The sequence below is a fragment of the Sciurus carolinensis genome, chromosome 2 (genome assembly GCF_902686445.1).
Source record: "Sciurus carolinensis chromosome 2, mSciCar1.2, whole genome shotgun sequence".
Lineage (NCBI taxonomy): Eukaryota > Metazoa > Chordata > Mammalia > Rodentia > Sciuridae > Sciurus > Sciurus carolinensis.
The window spans coordinates 174067939-174086184 of record NC_062214.1 but is presented as its reverse complement, the minus strand read 5'-3'; the positions used below and the strand labels follow the sequence as shown (position 1 = coordinate 174086184).

General features: G+C 43.3%; 1 protein-coding gene across 18 annotated transcripts in view; it reads right to left on the bottom strand.

Annotated features, from left to right (window-relative positions):
* Ttll5 (tubulin tyrosine ligase like 5) overlaps nucleotides 1–18246 on the bottom strand; it is a 266244-nt gene that overhangs the window by 26300 nt on the left and 221698 nt on the right. For 11 of the 18 annotated variants that reach the window (XM_047540818.1, XM_047540821.1, XM_047540817.1 and 8 more), the window contains 2 exons: nucleotides 12732–12814; nucleotides 8739–8861 (listed from right to left, as the gene is read on the bottom strand). The exons of 1 other annotated variant lie outside the window; for it this stretch is intronic. In XM_047540818.1, the coding sequence (XP_047396774.1) occupies nucleotides 8739–8861; nucleotides 12732–12814 (206 nt within the window). The remainder of the gene's footprint in view (nucleotides 1–8738; nucleotides 8862–12731; nucleotides 12815–18246) is intronic. 6 more of the 18 variants (XM_047540832.1, XM_047540831.1, XM_047540823.1 and 3 more) reach the window with 2 other exon arrangements.

Genomic DNA, 18246 nt, shown 5'->3' with positions numbered 1-18246 from the left:
CGCTGGCCCAGAGTTCGGACATTAAGAGGCGGTTTAGCAGGATCTGGAATAAGCTGCCTGCGTTACAATTTCAGCTCCACCACAGACTGCGGCTTGGACAACAAGTTACTTAACTTCTCTCTGCTTTAGTCTCCTCAGAGGCAAAACTGAGATCATAACAACAATCACCCCCCCCCCCCATTTCTGTAGGGTGAAAGCATCACACACACAATCTGTAATCTTCTTATCCTTTTATTGCTGTGCTGGGGATGCTGGGGATGCTGAGTGAGTGCTCGGTCACAGAGCGACACCTCCAGCCCAACAATCTATAATCTGAAAAAATTCTGGCAAAACACACATAATGTAAAATTTGCCATCCTGACCATTTTTAATGCAGTTTAGTGGTACTGAGTGTAAGCTCTCTATAACTCCACAACGACCCAGTAAGTACAGGTTCTCCCTCTCCCCATCCCGCCACCATCCCTCTGCTTTCAGTCTCTAGGATTCCCACTACTCCAGGTACAACATGTTAGTGGAATCATGCAGGGTTTGTCTTTCGGTGACTCATTTCATTTTAATATAATGTCCTAAAGGTTCATTCACGCTGTAGCGCGTGTCGGAACCCGCTTCCTGCCAGGCCTGGGGATCCTCCGCTGCATAGGTACACGGCATCTGTTCACACCTTCGCTGCTGACGGACACTGGAGAGGCTGCTGGCCTCTGTGAGTAATGCTGCCAGGAGCACAGGGGTATATCTGTTTGTGTCCCTGCCTCCAGTTCTTCTGGATATATACCCAGAAGAGGAATTGTTGACTGCTATGCTAATTATACGCTTTTTTTTTTGTACTGGAGAATGAACCGAGGGAAACTTAATCATTATGCAACATCCCCAGCCCTTTTTATTTTGAGATGGGTTGTTTTTCTGCTCCTGAGATAATCCATAACCTTCATTAGTTTGTTTGTTTTGGTACTGGGGATTGAACACAGGGGTGATCTATCACTGAGCTACATACCCTTTTTATTTTATTTTTGAGACAGTTTTGCTAAGTTGTTTAGGACCTCCCTAAATTACTGAGGCTGGCTTTGAACTTGTGATCCTCCTGCCTCGGCCTCCCAAGTTGTTTGGATTATAGGCACGTGCCCATGGTACCTGGCAGAGGGAATCCATAATCTTTATATTAACCCTGCAAGATTGATATTTTCATGATTATTGTATAGATGAGGAAATCGAGGCTTAAAGAGGTTAACTGATTCACCCAAAGTTGCCCAATGGGAAGCGACAGAGCCCACGGGGGCAGGTCTAACTACAGAATTATGTCCTTTTCATCCTACAATCTTTTACAGAACTTAGGCATTGTTACTGACAATAGCTATATGGTCTTGAATCTGAAGTAAGAGTAAGCATATTGTGAAGTAAGAGGAAGGTAAGAGATTAAGGTTGAGAGAACATCAGTTTTGTTTCTGAGAACACCATAAAAATATAAATAAAAAGTATAACCTATGACTCCAGAACCATGATGACAAATTTTACACTGTTCTCAACACTAGTTAGATCTTTAATAATAGAATGAGGTGTTCAGTTTCAAGTAATATACAATTTAAGAGACATCTAAAAAACTGGAACGTTCACAAGGATTAAAAAAAAATTCAGTATGTTCTAAAGCAAAATTTCCTTTGTGTGATACAGTTAGAAGAGAAAAACAAGTTGAAGAATAGTCTTTCAAATAAACTGAACCTCATTTTAACCTCATTTCCTAATAGTGAGATCCTTGAAGGTGATCTAAAACAGAAGACCTTCATGCTGGAATCTGTATTGTAATGAATAGGTAAGGTGATGAATGCACATCAGAGGTTGTCATCTAAAGAGTAGGGACCAGTCAGTCATTCTTTTAGAGCAAGTGATTTTACAACACTACAATAAGCAAGATAGAAATATTAAGTAATTTATAGGAAAAGTTATTCTGATTTTGAAGATTGTTTAATAATAAAATGTAGTATTTAGAATTCTTCATTTGAAATTTTGTCTTCTGAGGTTAGAATTTTATTTGAAGTCAGAATAGAGAGAACAGACTATTTCATTTTGCATTTTTGAAAAAAAAGTATATATGTACATATATACAGTATATATGTACATGTATGTATGTAAGAAACACACAGAATGTAAACATGCTCTCAAAGAGTTCATTCTTATTGAAGAGACAATTTGCCCAAGAAGCAAATAATGATAAAAGATGACAAAATAAAATGAAATGTTAAACTTCATGGTCTAAATTCTAAGTCTTGAAGAATTTTAAAAAACAAGGCAAGATACATGTAATTATATGAGTAAAGATCAATGGAGGAGATAAATTCACTCAATTTCTCTCTCTCACTAGGCAATCCTCCTAGTACTGAGCTAGCCCTGAGGCAGAATTTCTTAAGCCCCTACTATATGGGGTTTCATAGTCAAATTACACCTTGACTTCCAGGGAATTACAGGGTCAAGCAACCCCTAAAGATCCCAGATTTGTCAGAAATGCCATGAAAGAGGTAATCACAGAGTTCTGATGGAGCAGTTAAAAACCATCTAATTAGATTGGGGCTGGGAATAGGATAGGGCTGGACAGGAGAAAAGGAGTTAAGGACAATTGGAATCAGCCATATTGGGGAGTCAGAGGTGCCCAGACCCCTGGAACTGTACATGTACGTAAAGGAGCAGAGAACAACAGGCCACACAACAGGGTGAGAATGCTGCGTGGTTCCCAGATGTTGACTCTCTCACCTGCTTCCCAAAGCATACAGATGCATCTTCAAACAGCAAGATAACATAACAGGTATCTGGGCTCTTGCCTAGGAAGACAACTAGTTCTTGTCAAGTAACCCATTGAGAGAAGTCATATTTAGGATGGTCTACGGCACACAATTCATCCAGTCCTCTAAGTAATTGTTATTTTGCCTGTGGATTGTATGGACTGCAAAGAGATTCAGACTACACTGGTTTTCCCCCTTGACACATGCACACTATTTATTAAGGTGTACTATACACTATTTTACCTTCTTGCGGATCAGGCTGAGAAGTAGTCATATGAAATACACTGCTCTGTTAGGTGGTTGAGGGCACTACTACCTCATTTGATGTACTCTATGTAAAATACGTCCTTAGATAAGAAATAGGAGCAAGCTGGATTTCCCCCCAGTATTTCTTCCTTCCTGATAGAGAACTATATAATCCGATTTATCATTTTCTTGTTTGTACTGGCTGTTAGGAGACTTGGAACTAAATTTTACGTTAATTACAGTACACTTTTATGGTCTTACATGTGAAAAACTTGAATTATTTTATTTTTTGGCCCCAAGCTTCCCTTTATGTTATTACTTTATCACGTGGTTTTATATTTTAAGACCTTATGCTAGAGATGAAAAGTCTATGTTGCACCCATCTGAAGAAAATTGCCAGAAATGCCCAAATTGGCATCTCTGAATTCCATAATCATGCTGCACTAGCACCTGGCTGGCCTGGGTCCTACCTTTTGGCCTAGGAGAGCAAGCTCCCTGCTCGCAAGCAGCACTCTGCTGGATGAATGAACGAACGAATGATGGGAAGTAGTCTGACTGTGTCCTCTGAAGACTGAAAGCAAAAAGTGAGAAACAAGCTCACTTAGAGATGGGGAGCCGTGGCACAGCAGTGCTGTTAACCTGGACGACTGCAGGAGCCAGCTGCTGAGGAGGCGACAGATGACCTGGTCAGAGGGATGGACTGACAGTTGCTTGCAGCCAGGAGAGCTGCTAATTACCCCAAATAAAGTCGCAGGTTTTCATGAGGTCTGGCTCTTGAGACTTTTTCTTCCCTGTGTTTATATACAATAACTTCCCTGGGCAGAGGTAAATGGAGGGTGTCTCTCTTCCTGATAATCAAAGGCTATTGTGGACAGTTCAAATCCTCTGCATAAAGAAGAGGGTAAGTATGTGTGCACGTGCACAACAGTGATTTATTTTAGAAAACAGTAAGAAGGATGACTAGATACAAAACAAAAGGCTTAAGAGGAGACATATTTCTTTTTCTTTTTTGTATTGGAGGTTGAGGCCATGGGTGCTCTACCACTGAACTATGTCCCTGGTCCTTTTTATTTTTTTATTTTGAGATAGGGTCTTGCTAAGTTGCTGAGGCTGGACTCAAACTTGTAATCTTCCTGCTTCAGCCTCCCAAGTCACTGGGAATACAAGTGTGTGTCACCATGCCTGGCTGAGGAGTCCATATTTCTAAGAAACAACTGCAGTTTTGAAAATTCCTTATTCCAATATCTGGCCAAAAACTATGAACGGCTCATTACCTAATAATATTTGCAGCTCAGCCATCACAAGCTAAAAACTCTGGTCAAATCCCCTGATATCTTCATTTGGGCTTGTCTCATGTCTTAATTTCCCTATGAAGCAAATCAGAAGTGCACGGAAGGGGGAATTTTTCTGTATACCAGAAATAAAAAACAGTGATTCTTCTACTTAATAGTAAGAAACAAGTAACAACACTAGAAGGACTTCCACCTTGCTGACTTTCTTCTTCACCTCATTGTCCTATAACTAGGTTGATTTCCCAACTTATAACCCCATATTATGCTGGGGGCATAGGTTATGTTTTATTGATGTAGCTAAAGGGGTATTTCACACATTCAAGCCGCTCCTCTCTGGAGTCACATAACTGGATTACTTAGACTTAGGTTTCAAGAGCAGAGAGCCCCTGGATACTTACGGTGCTAACTGGAAATACTGCATATTTGAAAGATGAGAACAGAGAAGTATAAGAGACTATTGTTTCAGTTTTACTAGTGATGTTCTTCAGTCTAAAACTTGAGGGAGACTGAGTCTTCTATTTATAATTTGAAAGATTAAAGGATACATATCAGTGCTGATCATGTCAACAGGGCAATATATACTTCAAGTCATCATTCCCTAAGCCCTGCAATTAAACACCTACACACCTTGGGCTTGGAGCAAATGCTACAGACCAGGTAAGCGGAGTTGTAAATATTTCCATGTGGAAAGCTTGCTTTTTCCAAAGACAGGCATGGCTTAGCATGCCATTTTCTTTCTGTAGAACTTTCAGGAACAATTATGTCCTGAGGACACAAGGATGGTAAAGGAAAGGTATGTGGCTATAACAAGCATCCCATTGAAACTATCAGGAAGGTGTGTGGATTCACAGGATAGGCAGCCACGGAGGATGCACTGATAACCTGGATTGATATGTATAAAGACTCACCGAGAGAACAATGTGACACTGGTTAGAGAACAATGTGACACTGGTTACTTGCCCAGCTCAGGGCTACAAGATAGGGCTGGCTCTTCTTTCACTCAAAGTGAGCGGATGCTATGCAGGACCACACAATTCTGCTACCAGATGCAGCGGTAGGTACAAGCCTAATAGTGCAGGTGCCAGGCATTTTTTCCAGGAGGTGTGTGTGCTTCTGTAATGTAAGTGTAATTTGAGAAAGCAGCCACTGCACATCCCTCGTCTCTTTTTAACAAAGTAGTAATTGTTAACAATTGGAGAATCATCACTCTTCTCTTGGGATTTCGCCAGCTCAGCAAGAGACAATATCAATTTTCAGATGTTATCTTTCTCAGTAGCCTATTTCTTAATCCATTTCAGAAACAGAGTTCCTTGGTTTTCTTTAAGGCACGCGAATCTCCTTTGGGTGGGTTCTTAGAAGTCCCCTCCCCACAAACTGAAAGCCAGGGTGTCTTCTCCCCAACTTGTAACCAGGTGGTTCCACTGTGCTGCAGTTTTGTTTCTGGACCTAGAAACAGTTAGTAAATGAAATGAAAGAGGCCTCAGGACAGGAAAGCATGAAATTTCAATGGCTGGCAGCCAGTGACTTTGCCATGTAGAAAGATCTACATCCTTCTTGTGTGGCTGCAGCCAGATCAAGGTTGGCAAAATACATATTGTTAAAATATCACTTGTGTAACCAGCCTATAATGAAGTGCTATGACAGTTGCTTAGAACTAGGTGACATAAACCTAATTCTTTTTTTTTTTCCTGGTTCCTGGTAATGCAAATTAAAGATAATCTTCCTATTAATGTTTGTTTTAATTATGTGCATGTTGGATGTGGTGGAGTGAAGTCGGTATGGATACAGGAGGAAAAGAGAAAGAAGCTTGGAAAGAAGTCGATTATACTCAAAAGTCCCAGAGTGGGGGCGGGGGTGGGGTGGAGTCACAATGCACGCCACACAGTCACTAGTCATGGGAAATCCGTGCTGGTCAAGAGGCAGAAGACAGAAGTGAGGGTAAAGTCTTGGCTGGGGTTTGCTGCGTAACATAAGGCATGACAAGCAAACAGGATAGGTGGATTTATCTGACTAATTCCAGGGTAGTCTCCAGTTGCCCCTGGGATGACTAGGGCAGGGGGAACTTTGGACTATTGGGGAGAAATAAATAAAGAGGTGGTGCGGTGTAGACTTGGGATTGGTTGGTTTCATATAAAGCCCATGCTCAGGGGCAAGTTGTTAGTGTCTCCAGGAATGAACGAGCTCTTCATGGTGCAGTCTCTCCCCGGTCTATAAAGTCCCCAAATGCCACAGCCTCAAGAACACAGAGAATATAGTAAAGATAATGAGTATGTATATGTAGTATATATAGTTAACATAATGCAGATGAACAGAAGTCAAATAATACAAATATAGAACCTGAATAAACAGAACCATGTCTGTATTTAAATGCAACACTTGCCTGAGGCAGCATATAGGGCCTCAGATAGGCTTTAGCTCCTAATATCCTTTAGCACTGTGCCCTCCATTCTTTGATAAGGACAAGTCATGTTTTCTCAGTACTATATGGCAGGTTATGCAAACACACTGCAAATCCTTTAATCTAACCTAACCATCTCCCTAAACCCATTTAAGAAAAGGTTCTAGGACTGTCATAACTGGCAAAGATATGATTATGGTTGTAAGGGACCTGTCATCTATACTGCGTTCACAACAAAAAGCAGCCTGCCTCAGGTGATGGGCTGCAGCCTCTTTGCAATTTTCCTCACTTTATAATTCCCCTGCCCCAGGAGAGGCAGCCCACTGCTATCCGCCGCATGCCAGGATAGCAGGCCTGCCATGGGTGCTTCCCAGTAGTGACTCTGTGCCATGGGAGGCTAGATCCTGAGGTGCTCTGGCCTGCTCAGCCCTCTGCATCCATGTGCATGGGGCCTCTTGTCTTCCGCCTCAGCCAATCACAAGGCCCAGCCTCCGCAGCCCAGCTATGCACGGCGCAGGCTCAGAGGGCTGCGCTTGCTACAGGGATTTCCAAGTTGAGAGAGAGGCTCTTTCCCCAGGCTTCTTTGCAAGGATCCTATGTTGCCATGTACTGTTCAGGGTGAACTGTAAGAGATATTCATGAGAGAGGTTCAAGGAAAGAGATATTAAACTGTGGCAGGTCCAACTCTCATAGCACTGGAAGTGGATGGACATGAGTACTTCTTGGCAGGCCATCAGTTTGGTTTGGAGCTTGATGTCACATTCATTCTTCTGGCTGCTAGTTTCCTGAAGGAAATATTGACCTTCTCACTTTAGCTTTCTATATCTTATGAGTTGTTCATCATGGAACAGGCTGCTTAGCATTAAAGGACCACTGGCTAAGTATCAATATAGGTTGTTTTCAGTTTCTCTGGTACCTTCTGGTAGATGATCAAGCCATGGATTTGGTGTTCCCATCTCTCTTCTCATTCCTTTCTGGAAAGAGTTTAGATGGGCTGGGGAAGGATATTTGAAGTTTTCTGATCCAATGTAAATGAACCCTGTGGTGGGTAAATAATTTTCCTCTTTCCTTTGTTCTCTTGGGTATTTTAATGAATAATGCTGCTCAAATAAGTGTATAAATATCCCCCAAGAGGTAAGAAGGATATTAAGCTCAAAGCATGTGTGCCATTAATGCTTTGTGTGTAGGGGAGTGCAAAGAGGAAAGGAATCATCACAGCCTTGAGGTTTCATAGAATTTTCTGGAAAGTTTTGAAGGCCACAGCTGGAAAGAAAATACTGAGGGCAGCATTAGTGAAGTGTGGATACAGCTTCACAAGATCAAGTTTGACAACTCCTTCAATGTATGAGTTTTTTTTGGATGGGTGTAGGATAGGGCTTACAGTTTGTTTTGCTGCCAATTATAGCATATGTGATTTAAAATAACTCAGCAAAAAGCATAATTAATCAACCTCACAAAGATTTTTTTTTTTAATTTTGTTCTCTCCTGCCTCCCATTATTTGAAGGTCCAGTTCATAAATTATCTAACTTTAGTATTAAAAAGCCTTCTTTAATAAATATCCATTCTCAATAGATTACAACTTGATTTTCAAAACATCATGTTTCCCAATGTATTCTGTTACACTTCACCAATGATAACTCAATTATGGCTTCAGTTTCTTTCTTTGATTTAACTCAAAGACCCCATATGTTGAAAAGAAAAACTTCTAGTAATAGTAGAGAAATTTCTTACTGCCACAGCGCCACCTACTGGTACATCATTATAGGAGCAAGCTATTTGTGTCTAAACTTTGACCTATGGTTTTGGAGAGTTCTGAGCTTTGGTTTTTATTAAGCCCCAACTTCACTGTCATTTTTCTTCTTTTGGAGGTGCTGGGGATGAAACCCAGGACCTCGTACATACTAAGCATGTACTCTACCACTGAGCTACATCACCATCGTCTTCACTGTCACTTTGAGAAGCCAACACTTCTCACTATGATGGCATAGTCAGAAAGTGATAATGATTAAAATATGCTCTTATTCTTACTATACCTTCAATTGGCCCTGACTTCACCGACTTTGTTTTTCTCTGTCCTATACCTGTAGCAAGGGCTCCAGATTGTGTGGGCAAGGGTTTGGATCTGGCGAAAATAACTTGGGGAGCTTCCAAAGATCCTGAAAAAATGGAAAAAAAAAAAATCCCTACTTAACAGTATATTTGATCTTGGCCCAAAAGACAAGAAGTAAAATCCAAAAGAAGGTTATGGGGATCATCATTCTCACAGATACTGCCACCCACTTCCTGCCAAACACCAGAGCTGTGGTCTCTCTTTTGCTTTCTAGCAGCGTGAGTGGGTCATCAACCCAAATTCTTGGGCCCTGGGCCTGGGGAGAAAAGAGCATCTGGGGAGCAATAAAGGGCACAGGATGTAGGGTAGTCACTGAAAGAGTTTTTTTTTTTCCTTTTTTTCATTCTAACCTCATACTCAGATCCACCGGGCTGCTCCACCAACTATACAACATGTAGTTAAAAGAATAAGAAACTGATATGAAAATAGGTCGTTGTCCTGAGAGCTGTCAGGCATAGAATTTCACTTGAAAGTTAAAGTAACTTCTAGATTCTTGAGGCTTAAACTCCACTGGCTTTACTTTAAAGTAAGTTCCTTTTTCTTCTTGTCTCAAGGTACAATGGGGAAGTGGGCAGGCAGTCAGGCTAGGTGCTGCTGTCCTATCTTCACACAAAGAGCACAAGCTCTGGTCAAGCTCTGGCGTATTTTACCAGGTCTCAAAACAATGGACATTTAGCAGGACACTGCTACTTATTTCTTATCAATGAAATCATCACTGATTTTCAAGAGCCTCTTAGGTTCCTTGCACAAACTACCAGCCAATAAGAGCTTAAAAATAAGAGGTAGGGGCACAGTCCAGGACTGTAGGGGGAACCTACACAGAAGCTAAGGGGCAGGGATGAGGGCAGCTGGTCTGGCTTCGAACTCCTACAATAATGGTGGTTGACATTATCAAATGAGCATGAGAGAAATGTCAGTTATCTAATCTGCTGCTGTCTTCTATTTTAGTTCACCATTAGCACTTCAGAACTCCAGAAGAATGCCACGGTTATAAAGAAGGAAAGCCAATGACTTTGGCTTTGGGCCAAGAGCCCTCTTTCACTCCAGTTTCCTTCTCGAATTTCTAAATTTGCTGACTTTACCCCTTCCCTTCCACAGCAAAATTAGAATATTCAGCTTGAGGTAAGGAAGTCAGAGGAAAGTAGCCTGCATGGGGCATCTGGGCACTCTGTTAGGAGCACCCACATGCACAATCTCAATTCATGTTTGCAATAAAAAGAATGTCATGAGCCCACCATCAGCTGCGAGTTGTTTTTTAATAGTGCCCTGGGATGAGCCACTGCCTGATTCAGACTGCCTGAGGAACAAGGTCACACATCAAGCCTGGCTAGCCAGATGTAGGGGAAGGGTCAAAGGCCAGGAAACAAAAACCTGCTATATTCATGGACTTGTTAGTACCATTGTTAACCAACTGAGTTAACTGGGTAAGACTGGGGCTAAATATCTTTTGAAGACAGTTCAGAGATTCCTAGACAGACACAAACTTCCCAGGTCCCTTCCTGACTTGTAATGGGGGTTCTTCTCCCTTCCTCTAAGTTTAAAGAAAAATGTGACTGCTAACTTAACCTTCCCATAGGACACCTTTGGAACCTCTAGAGTAACTGGTGAAATCTAACCGTACCACTGAAGACACAGGATCTGCAGCTGAACAATGAGGTGCTGGTTGTTAAATGACCACACCAGAGTTAGTTACTGACTCTGCGAAGGCAAGATGCTTCTTGGGAGGTATGGGAAACCCTGACCCTCGCTGCGTCATCCTCATCAGCGCTTCTTTGAACTTCCTGGTCAAGAATGCCAGGAAGTCACAGAGGACAAATCCAAGGGCATTTAGAGGCCCAGAGTCACCAGGTGACAAAAGCAGTCAATAACAGGCAACCTAAACAAGGTAGAATAATCTGCTTGTTACTGAAAGGTGGATGTAGGGGCAAAGGTCAAACTTAGAGTCCAGGGAGAAGTATAACCTCTCTTACGGTTTTACGCTGATACCAAATTCAGTAGACTAGGCCAAAACCTTCTAAGTAATGTCACTGAGCTTAAGTAGACCTGAGTTTCTGGTCAAGGTGCTACAAGCCTGACCCACGAGACCCCCCAACGTTTCTAACCTTCTCGGCTGGAGGGCGCACCTGCGTTCAGTTTAGTAACTGTCAACTACACCTATAAATCAAGTCTTTGAGTCTCCTGGAGCTTCTAAGCACGGTCAGTGTCACCAGTTCAAGCAAATTTGGAGAGCAGAAGCAGCCCTGAGCCTTTGTCTCATGAACACCTTCAAACTCGCCCATGAGTCTCAGGGCCAGCACTTTCCCCCACGGCAACTCCAGGTGGAAATTTTACTTCCTTAAACATGAGCACCACGTTCTCCAGGCTGGAGTATAGCTCTGGGGGAGACGCTTGCCTAGCAGGCACGAGGCCTGGGTTCCCCCGGCACCACAAAAACCGATCAACCAGCAAAAAACAACCACCAAAACCCCCGCTTATCATGTTCTAGCAATTCTATGGGGAGGGTCACGAGTACATACCTATGAAATATTTCTTAAATTCAGGTTTAAAATTTTAAAGGGAGAACAAATCTTTATATTCTTAGCATCATATTACTATTACCTGACCTGGGTGTAGGAATAGCGCCCTTCCAAATATAGTGCTTCATTTAATCCTCACAATAAGCCTATGAAGTTTATATAATTATCCTACGATGTAGCCAAGCAGCTAAGCTCCTTAGGCGGCGGTCACTTAAAGATGCATTATGTCAACCTCCCACTCACACTCCCTGGGCCTGTCCCCAGACTCCCCCAGGGCTCCTCACTGCTATCAGGACAACGGTTCCTTAAATGGCTCCTGATGGACCCTGCCACTTCATAGCCTTCTCTTGCCACTGCCTATGCATGCCACGTTGATTAGGGAGAGGTCACAGAACCCAGCCCACTTTCATGCGCCCTGGGTTTCTGCACACACTGCACCTTCTTCCTGGACCTCCATCCCTCTCCTGACTGACCTATCCACATTCAAGTCTTGGCTTGGATGTTTACTCCCCAATTCCAAAAGATGTGGGCCACTCCTTGGGTTCAAACACTGCCCCGTCACTAACTAGCTCTAACTTTTGACACATTTCATAATCTGTGCTTTTATTTCTTCAGTCATAAAATGCAGAATATAGTTCCTACACCACATGCCTGTTCAGTGAACAAATGAGTTAAGACCCATAAAGCATTCACAACTGAGCCCGGCACATAGCAAATGCTTATTCAAAGTTGTCCATGTGCCCCTAGTACTCAAAAAGACCCATGAGATTACCTGCAGCACAGTCCCTGAGGATGTTTCTATCTCCTTGAGTCTATCGTTCCCAGAGTGGACACTGTGTCCTTCACCCTGTCCCTCAGGGCCCAGCAAGTTACCTTCTCCATGGCAGGTGCTCAATAATCAAGAGTTGATGAATCGAATCAAAGTGATTTCATCCAATTTTCTGTCTACTTAGTGTGTTTTTACGAATTATTATTCATAGAACACTAACCCTGGACAACCACTGCTTAACTTACATATATGCTCTGGATCCACATGTGACCTCCCTCAAGCCCCTAAAGTCTCTGAGCTTCACATTCCTCATGTTCAGGGGACAAGAAGGTCCACCTCATGGACTGTTGTGAGGATTAAGTGAGAAATAGTAATAGTTAAATATAGGGCATTTTTGCTAAATGCAAATCCAATAGCATCCTACCAAAATTTCCAAAATTTTCCCAAAAACTGTCTAGGCTGCTGAACAATTTTAAAGGAGGACATAACAAAAATGCTAGGCTGCCAATCCGTTAGGAGTCTGGGCACTTTGTTATTTGAAACTGGAGCTCCAGTCAGAAGCAAAAGAGAGAACATGCCAAGCTGCCACCTTCCTGCTGCCCCACCTACTGAAGGGGGGCTGATCACTGACCTGTGGAGCTGGTGATGGGCATAAAGGCTGCAGAGTTAAGGCTGCTCTGGAGTCCGTTCAGCTGCCCTTCGGCGGAGGCCCCTCTGAAACACAAAGGAGCTGGGTCAGACCCGCAGACCGGAAGGCGAGGTCAAGTACGAACCAACCAGTGGCTCTGCCTCTTGCTCTTGGTGCTCCCTCTCATGCAGCTCATTCCTTTGCTTCTTTCAAGACTTTGTTCAAATGTCATCTAATTAGAACGATCATGTGGCAATGTCAAGGTATCTGTGGTGCTACCAGCAGCTAGTGAGAAGGGGCCAGGGATGCTGCCAAGCACCTTGCAGGACACGGGAAGCACCCAAGCAAAGAATTACCTGATACAAAATGTCAACTGTGCTGAGAGTGACCAAATATCATACAGCACACCTCTGCTCACACCAACTCTGACGGGAAGCCGGACACGGTGTCATTGGTTCTCTGCACAGAGGACCCTCAGCTACATGTCTCAGAAACTCTATGGCTGCTGTGACGCCGGCACTCATGTCCGATCTCCCTGGGGCTCTTACAGGTCTCTGGAATTCTTTCACTACATTTATTAAAATTATAATCATGAATTATGTAAAGAGTTGTTCCGTATCTGTCACCCACACTAGAATTAAGCTCCATAAAGACCCAGATTTAACTAGCACTTTTGTATCTACAGCTTTCTCATGCTGCACTTTGCATTTATCAGATATTTGATACGTGTTTTTTGAAGGAATCTGACTCATTGTGCTCATAAATGCATTTATGTGGTGGGCCCTGCCTTGATTTTTAGTTGACATGTTCAAGTTTTACCTGGGAGGTCAAAATACTCATCTCTTGTTTTTTTTTTTTGAGTCACATCCCCAATTCTTTTTATCATGTATATATTTCATTTAGGGACAGAGTCTCGCTGAATTGCTTTAGGACCTCACTAAGAAGCTTGCTTTGAACTCTCAGTCCTCCTGCCTCAGCCTCCACTGGGATCACAGAGCCAGGCTCTCTGTTTTTGTCGTTGGTGAAGCAACACTCAATCCAATTTTGCCTCTTCCAACATCATTTTCCCACTTCATTCATTCACATAAAAAATATGAAGCACTCCCTGTGTTTGGTACTAGGAGTGGGGGAGGGACAGACATTAAAGCAAATGTACGTCACAAACCGTGGGACAAACGCTAAGGAGAAAAAGCACAGGAAGTTAGGAGAGAATGACCCAGGACAGCGCAATCCGAACAGCGAGGAGAGAGGTCCAGGAGGGTCTTTCTGAGGGAATCACACTTCAGTTAAGTCAAGATGTTATGAGAAGAAGGCACCAGTCCAGAGCAGGGGGCAGGAAAGAGCTTCCTGTGAAGCACAGACCAGGTTTCTGAGCCAGCAAGGGGCCTAGAGTGTCCTGGAACCAGACGAAGGTGTGTGTATGTTGGATTGGGGGGGGGGGGGCAGGCAGTTTTTGCCAAAACTTCAACAGAAATTAACTGGAGTTACTTGCTTTCCAGGTTCTTCCTTTGGAGACACTGACTGGGTGGGTCTGGGACTGGGTCTGAGAACTTAGGCTTTTCATAGCACCACAGGGGATTCCTATCTCCAGCAAAGTTGGGGAGGCACCAGTGACTAGGCAAAGAGAAAACAGCTAAGAGCGGTGCTTTGGAGAGGTGGGTAGGGTTTTAGGTGACCAGGTGGCCCCTACACCCCTGAAAGAGACATGCCCTTTGAGGACACAGCCCACTGACTGTGGAAGATCATGCTGGCTTGTGGCCCTTCCCTCTGGCAAGCAGAAATCCGGGGCCCAGGTGTCTCCATTGTCGGCACCTAACAGTTACTTGGAGGAAGGGGGAACTGAAGAGGGAGGAGAGAAGCAGAGGGTTTCTGCCTTCTCCCAGGAGCCTCCCCTTGAGCTACATCTGAAATGCTCAAGCATTTTACTTTAGCCCCATATAGGCCCACAAACCACCCAAAGCACCTGCTGACTGACATTTACTTCCAGGTCCCAGAGAAAAAGGGAAAGCCCCGGAGGGCCTAGGATGGGCTCTTTCCTGTGTGGAAGTTCAAGTCCCTCAGGGCTGCTGTGCTGGTTTTCCCCCATGCTTTGAGGGAAAGCCAGGGACCTGTCTGTTTCACAGAGGAAGCATGTTAGCAGGAAAAAGAGAGAAGCAGGCCGCAAACTCCCTGGTTCAATAGCAGAAACAGGCAGTGAACAGGCAGCTGCCTGAGGAGAGGAGACTCGAGGGTCCTCAAACTCTCTAGCCTTCTCTCTCCTCTCTGGAACTCCCAACCCATTCGTCACCTTCACAGGCTTCATCCTCTCCTCACCTAAGATCTCCTGGCCCGGGTCTGCTCCCTCCTTCATCCTCCTTCCTCCCATAAGCTCCCATCCCAGGCCTTGAGAAGCGCAGAGTCAGAAGTTGAATCCAATGATTCTATTGTTTCTTTCTTCTTCTGGGGATTGCACCCAGGGGCACTACCACTGAGCTATCTCCCCAGCACCTACCTCCTCCTTCTTGAGACAGGGTCTCACTAAGTTGTCCAGGCTGGCCTTGAACTTGGGATCCTCTATCTCAGCCTCCTGAAATATCTGGGACTGCAGGTGTAAGCCACCGTGTCTGGTTTGATTCTATTGCTTCAAACAGAATTCCCTGCTTGGCAGGGTAATGTGCCCAAAGATGGTTTAGGTCTGTTGTTACTGCTTCATGCACAGTACTGTAAAGATGCCTTTGCTGTGATAATATCATTTCCTTGGGAAAATTCACTCTGACTTCTGGACAACCCCTCCTATATGAGAATGTCTGAAGCAGGCTTTTTTGGAACTGGTATATTACTTTGCACGTGACTACAATGACTCTTCACTGTTTTCCTGGGTACACCTGTTTTTCAGAACAGATTTCCAAGGGAAGGTATGGATCTATTTCTTGGATTGTCTTTTGGTCCCTTACTAATAGTATAACAGGACTACCTCATAGGGTTCTAGAGGATACCACAAGATGGTGAATAGGAAACACATCCTAGCGCAGTGACAGGTGTAAGGACTAAACAAACGTGAACTATTACCAGTGCTTCCATTTTTATGCTAATATCGATAGTGTTCTGCTATCACGATAAGCCTCTACACACAGAAATATCCAACCAGATGACTCACTGATTCCAATGTATGAAATATTAATGCTAAACTGTAGGAGAATGACCACCTTCCAAACTCGGACGTTAACAGCAATTTGCTATTAAAATCAAACTACAAGACAGAAAGCTCGTAGTCAAAATTACTCTTATAATCTGACAGGAAGAGAGGCCTCATTTGATTGACACTCTCTCTCTTTATAAATCTAATACATACATATTTTTCTCTGCCAACAAGAGAACAAATCACTGAGGCACTGGGCACTAAAGGAAATTGGTGTCTGGCCTTCAGGGGCCATGCTGTATAAGATATTTATCTTTGTGCTCGAGAACGGCAGTAGGGAAAGGCGGACAGGAGTTGACCGGAGGACAGCGCATCTCCTGTCCTAACTTGTGTGGAATATCACGTGGAATCAGCCACTTTACAGAGATTATAATTGCCCTTCTCCTGGAGTAGTTGCACAAAATTAAACGAGTATTTAATGTGGTGGTATTCATTACCTGATGCGTCCTGATCACGGCACTCGTGGGCTATGAAAAAGGGGCTAAAAGTGAACTCAGAAAAACTGGAATTATAAAAGTATCCAGAGTTCTACAGGCAGAGATACTGAAAAGTGATATTAACTTGAAATCACACCCAAGAAGAACACGAGATGTGAGTACCTAGCCTTTAGGAGTCCTTCCTGGAAATGGAACGGGTGTCTGGGAGAGGGACAAGTGTTAGATGCAGTCAAAGGTTAGGGTGATGTGCCCACAGCACCTGGGCTATGGTAATGGACTTAATTCAGGTCCTTCTCTGCCCATGATTTTTAAAAACTGCTTAAGGGCAAGCTGTCTGATTCACTTAGCCACTTAAGAACTATAACAAGAAATGTGTCCGTGTGTAGCAGCAACAAAGAATCTGAAAACCTCCTTTACTACTGACGCACGCCTTTCAACTAAGGTGCACGTTTTTTTGGGCCTGGCTGGCAGCCAGAATCTACAGTTCCCTTAAATATTAAATATACACATCCTAGCCCAGAATTTGATTCATTGGCTCCATGCCTATCTACTCCTGCCTTTCCAATTTTCTAAAGTCTAAGAAAAGTGCCTGAAATAGGCATTATTCCTACCATGAGAGAGCAGTTTTTCTGGTTCTTCAAAGAAATTATTCAACAATACATTACAAACAAATAATAACCCTATAGTGAAATATTGCCTGCATTTATCATTTTGGAAGATTTCTTCTGGTGAAAGTCTCCACTTAGAGAACACAAGCCATTTGAACAGCTGGTACCAGGGTCACACCACAGAGCCCATCTATACAACAGCCGAAGCAGCCAGGCCAGGAGGGTGCAAGGAACAATAGCCCCATGATCCATTTTGCCGGTAAGGCTTCTGATGTGCTTTTCTGTGCATCTTCATTTCCTCTATTTGTGGTTTCCTCTGTTTCTTCTCTGCCCACTATTTTGATCTGTGGAAACTTTCTGAAAGCGAAACACTTTCTTTAAGGGCTGGCTTGTTCATGACCTCGCCAGGTTGCCTGTGGTTTGGGGCTGTGCGGTTTCTCTTTGCGCTCTTTTTGAGGCTTTCCTCATCTCTAACCCAGGGTACTAGTTTTCTATTTCAATGGCTTAGTAAAAGTTTATCTTGGATTCATGCCACCACACCAGAGATGACCTTTCTGTGGACGGAAAGACCACAAAAGGAAAAGGCGCAATTGTACAGGAAGAGCAGAGGTAGAAATGCTGGCCTTGCCAGGGCTGAGGTGGAACAGAACTGCATTTGTGTTGGTTCCAAAACAATATCACTGAACATCGTCACTTTTATAAAATACTGGTGACAACCAGCCTCCTTCAATTCCCAAAGGAGAGAAGGAATACCAAGGGTGCAAGGTATACTTAAGAAACAAATGTCCAGAAAGGGAACACTCTGACTTTTCTTGGCAAATGTCTGCTTACTGATTAAGTATCATCCACCTTTCCTTCCTAAGCACCTGCATGCACACAGGTACATGAATCTCTTCCTCTTTTCTATCAGTCCAGGGATTCTATGTGCATCGGAAAAAGCAACCAACATGCTAATCCTTAGAAAATAACCATTGGAACATTATTAACTCAGGTCTGGTTTCAAAACCAATTCCAGAAACATTAAGTGGAGACCTGGTAGATAAAACTCTGTTTTATAAATACACAACACACTATCCATCCCATTGCATTTTTGGTTACATTTCTTTTTGTTCCTGAAATTATGTATGTGGGCCTTTTCTTCTTGTTAGTTAATCTTTCCAGAGGCAATACTCTCTGTTGCTTGTTGTCAGTTTCATTCATTCCTTCAACAGGTGTTTAATAAATACCTACCATGTACCGACAAGGTTTAAGGGGCTGTTCTCTCAAGTTCCACCATGTGCCAGGATGTTCTCGGC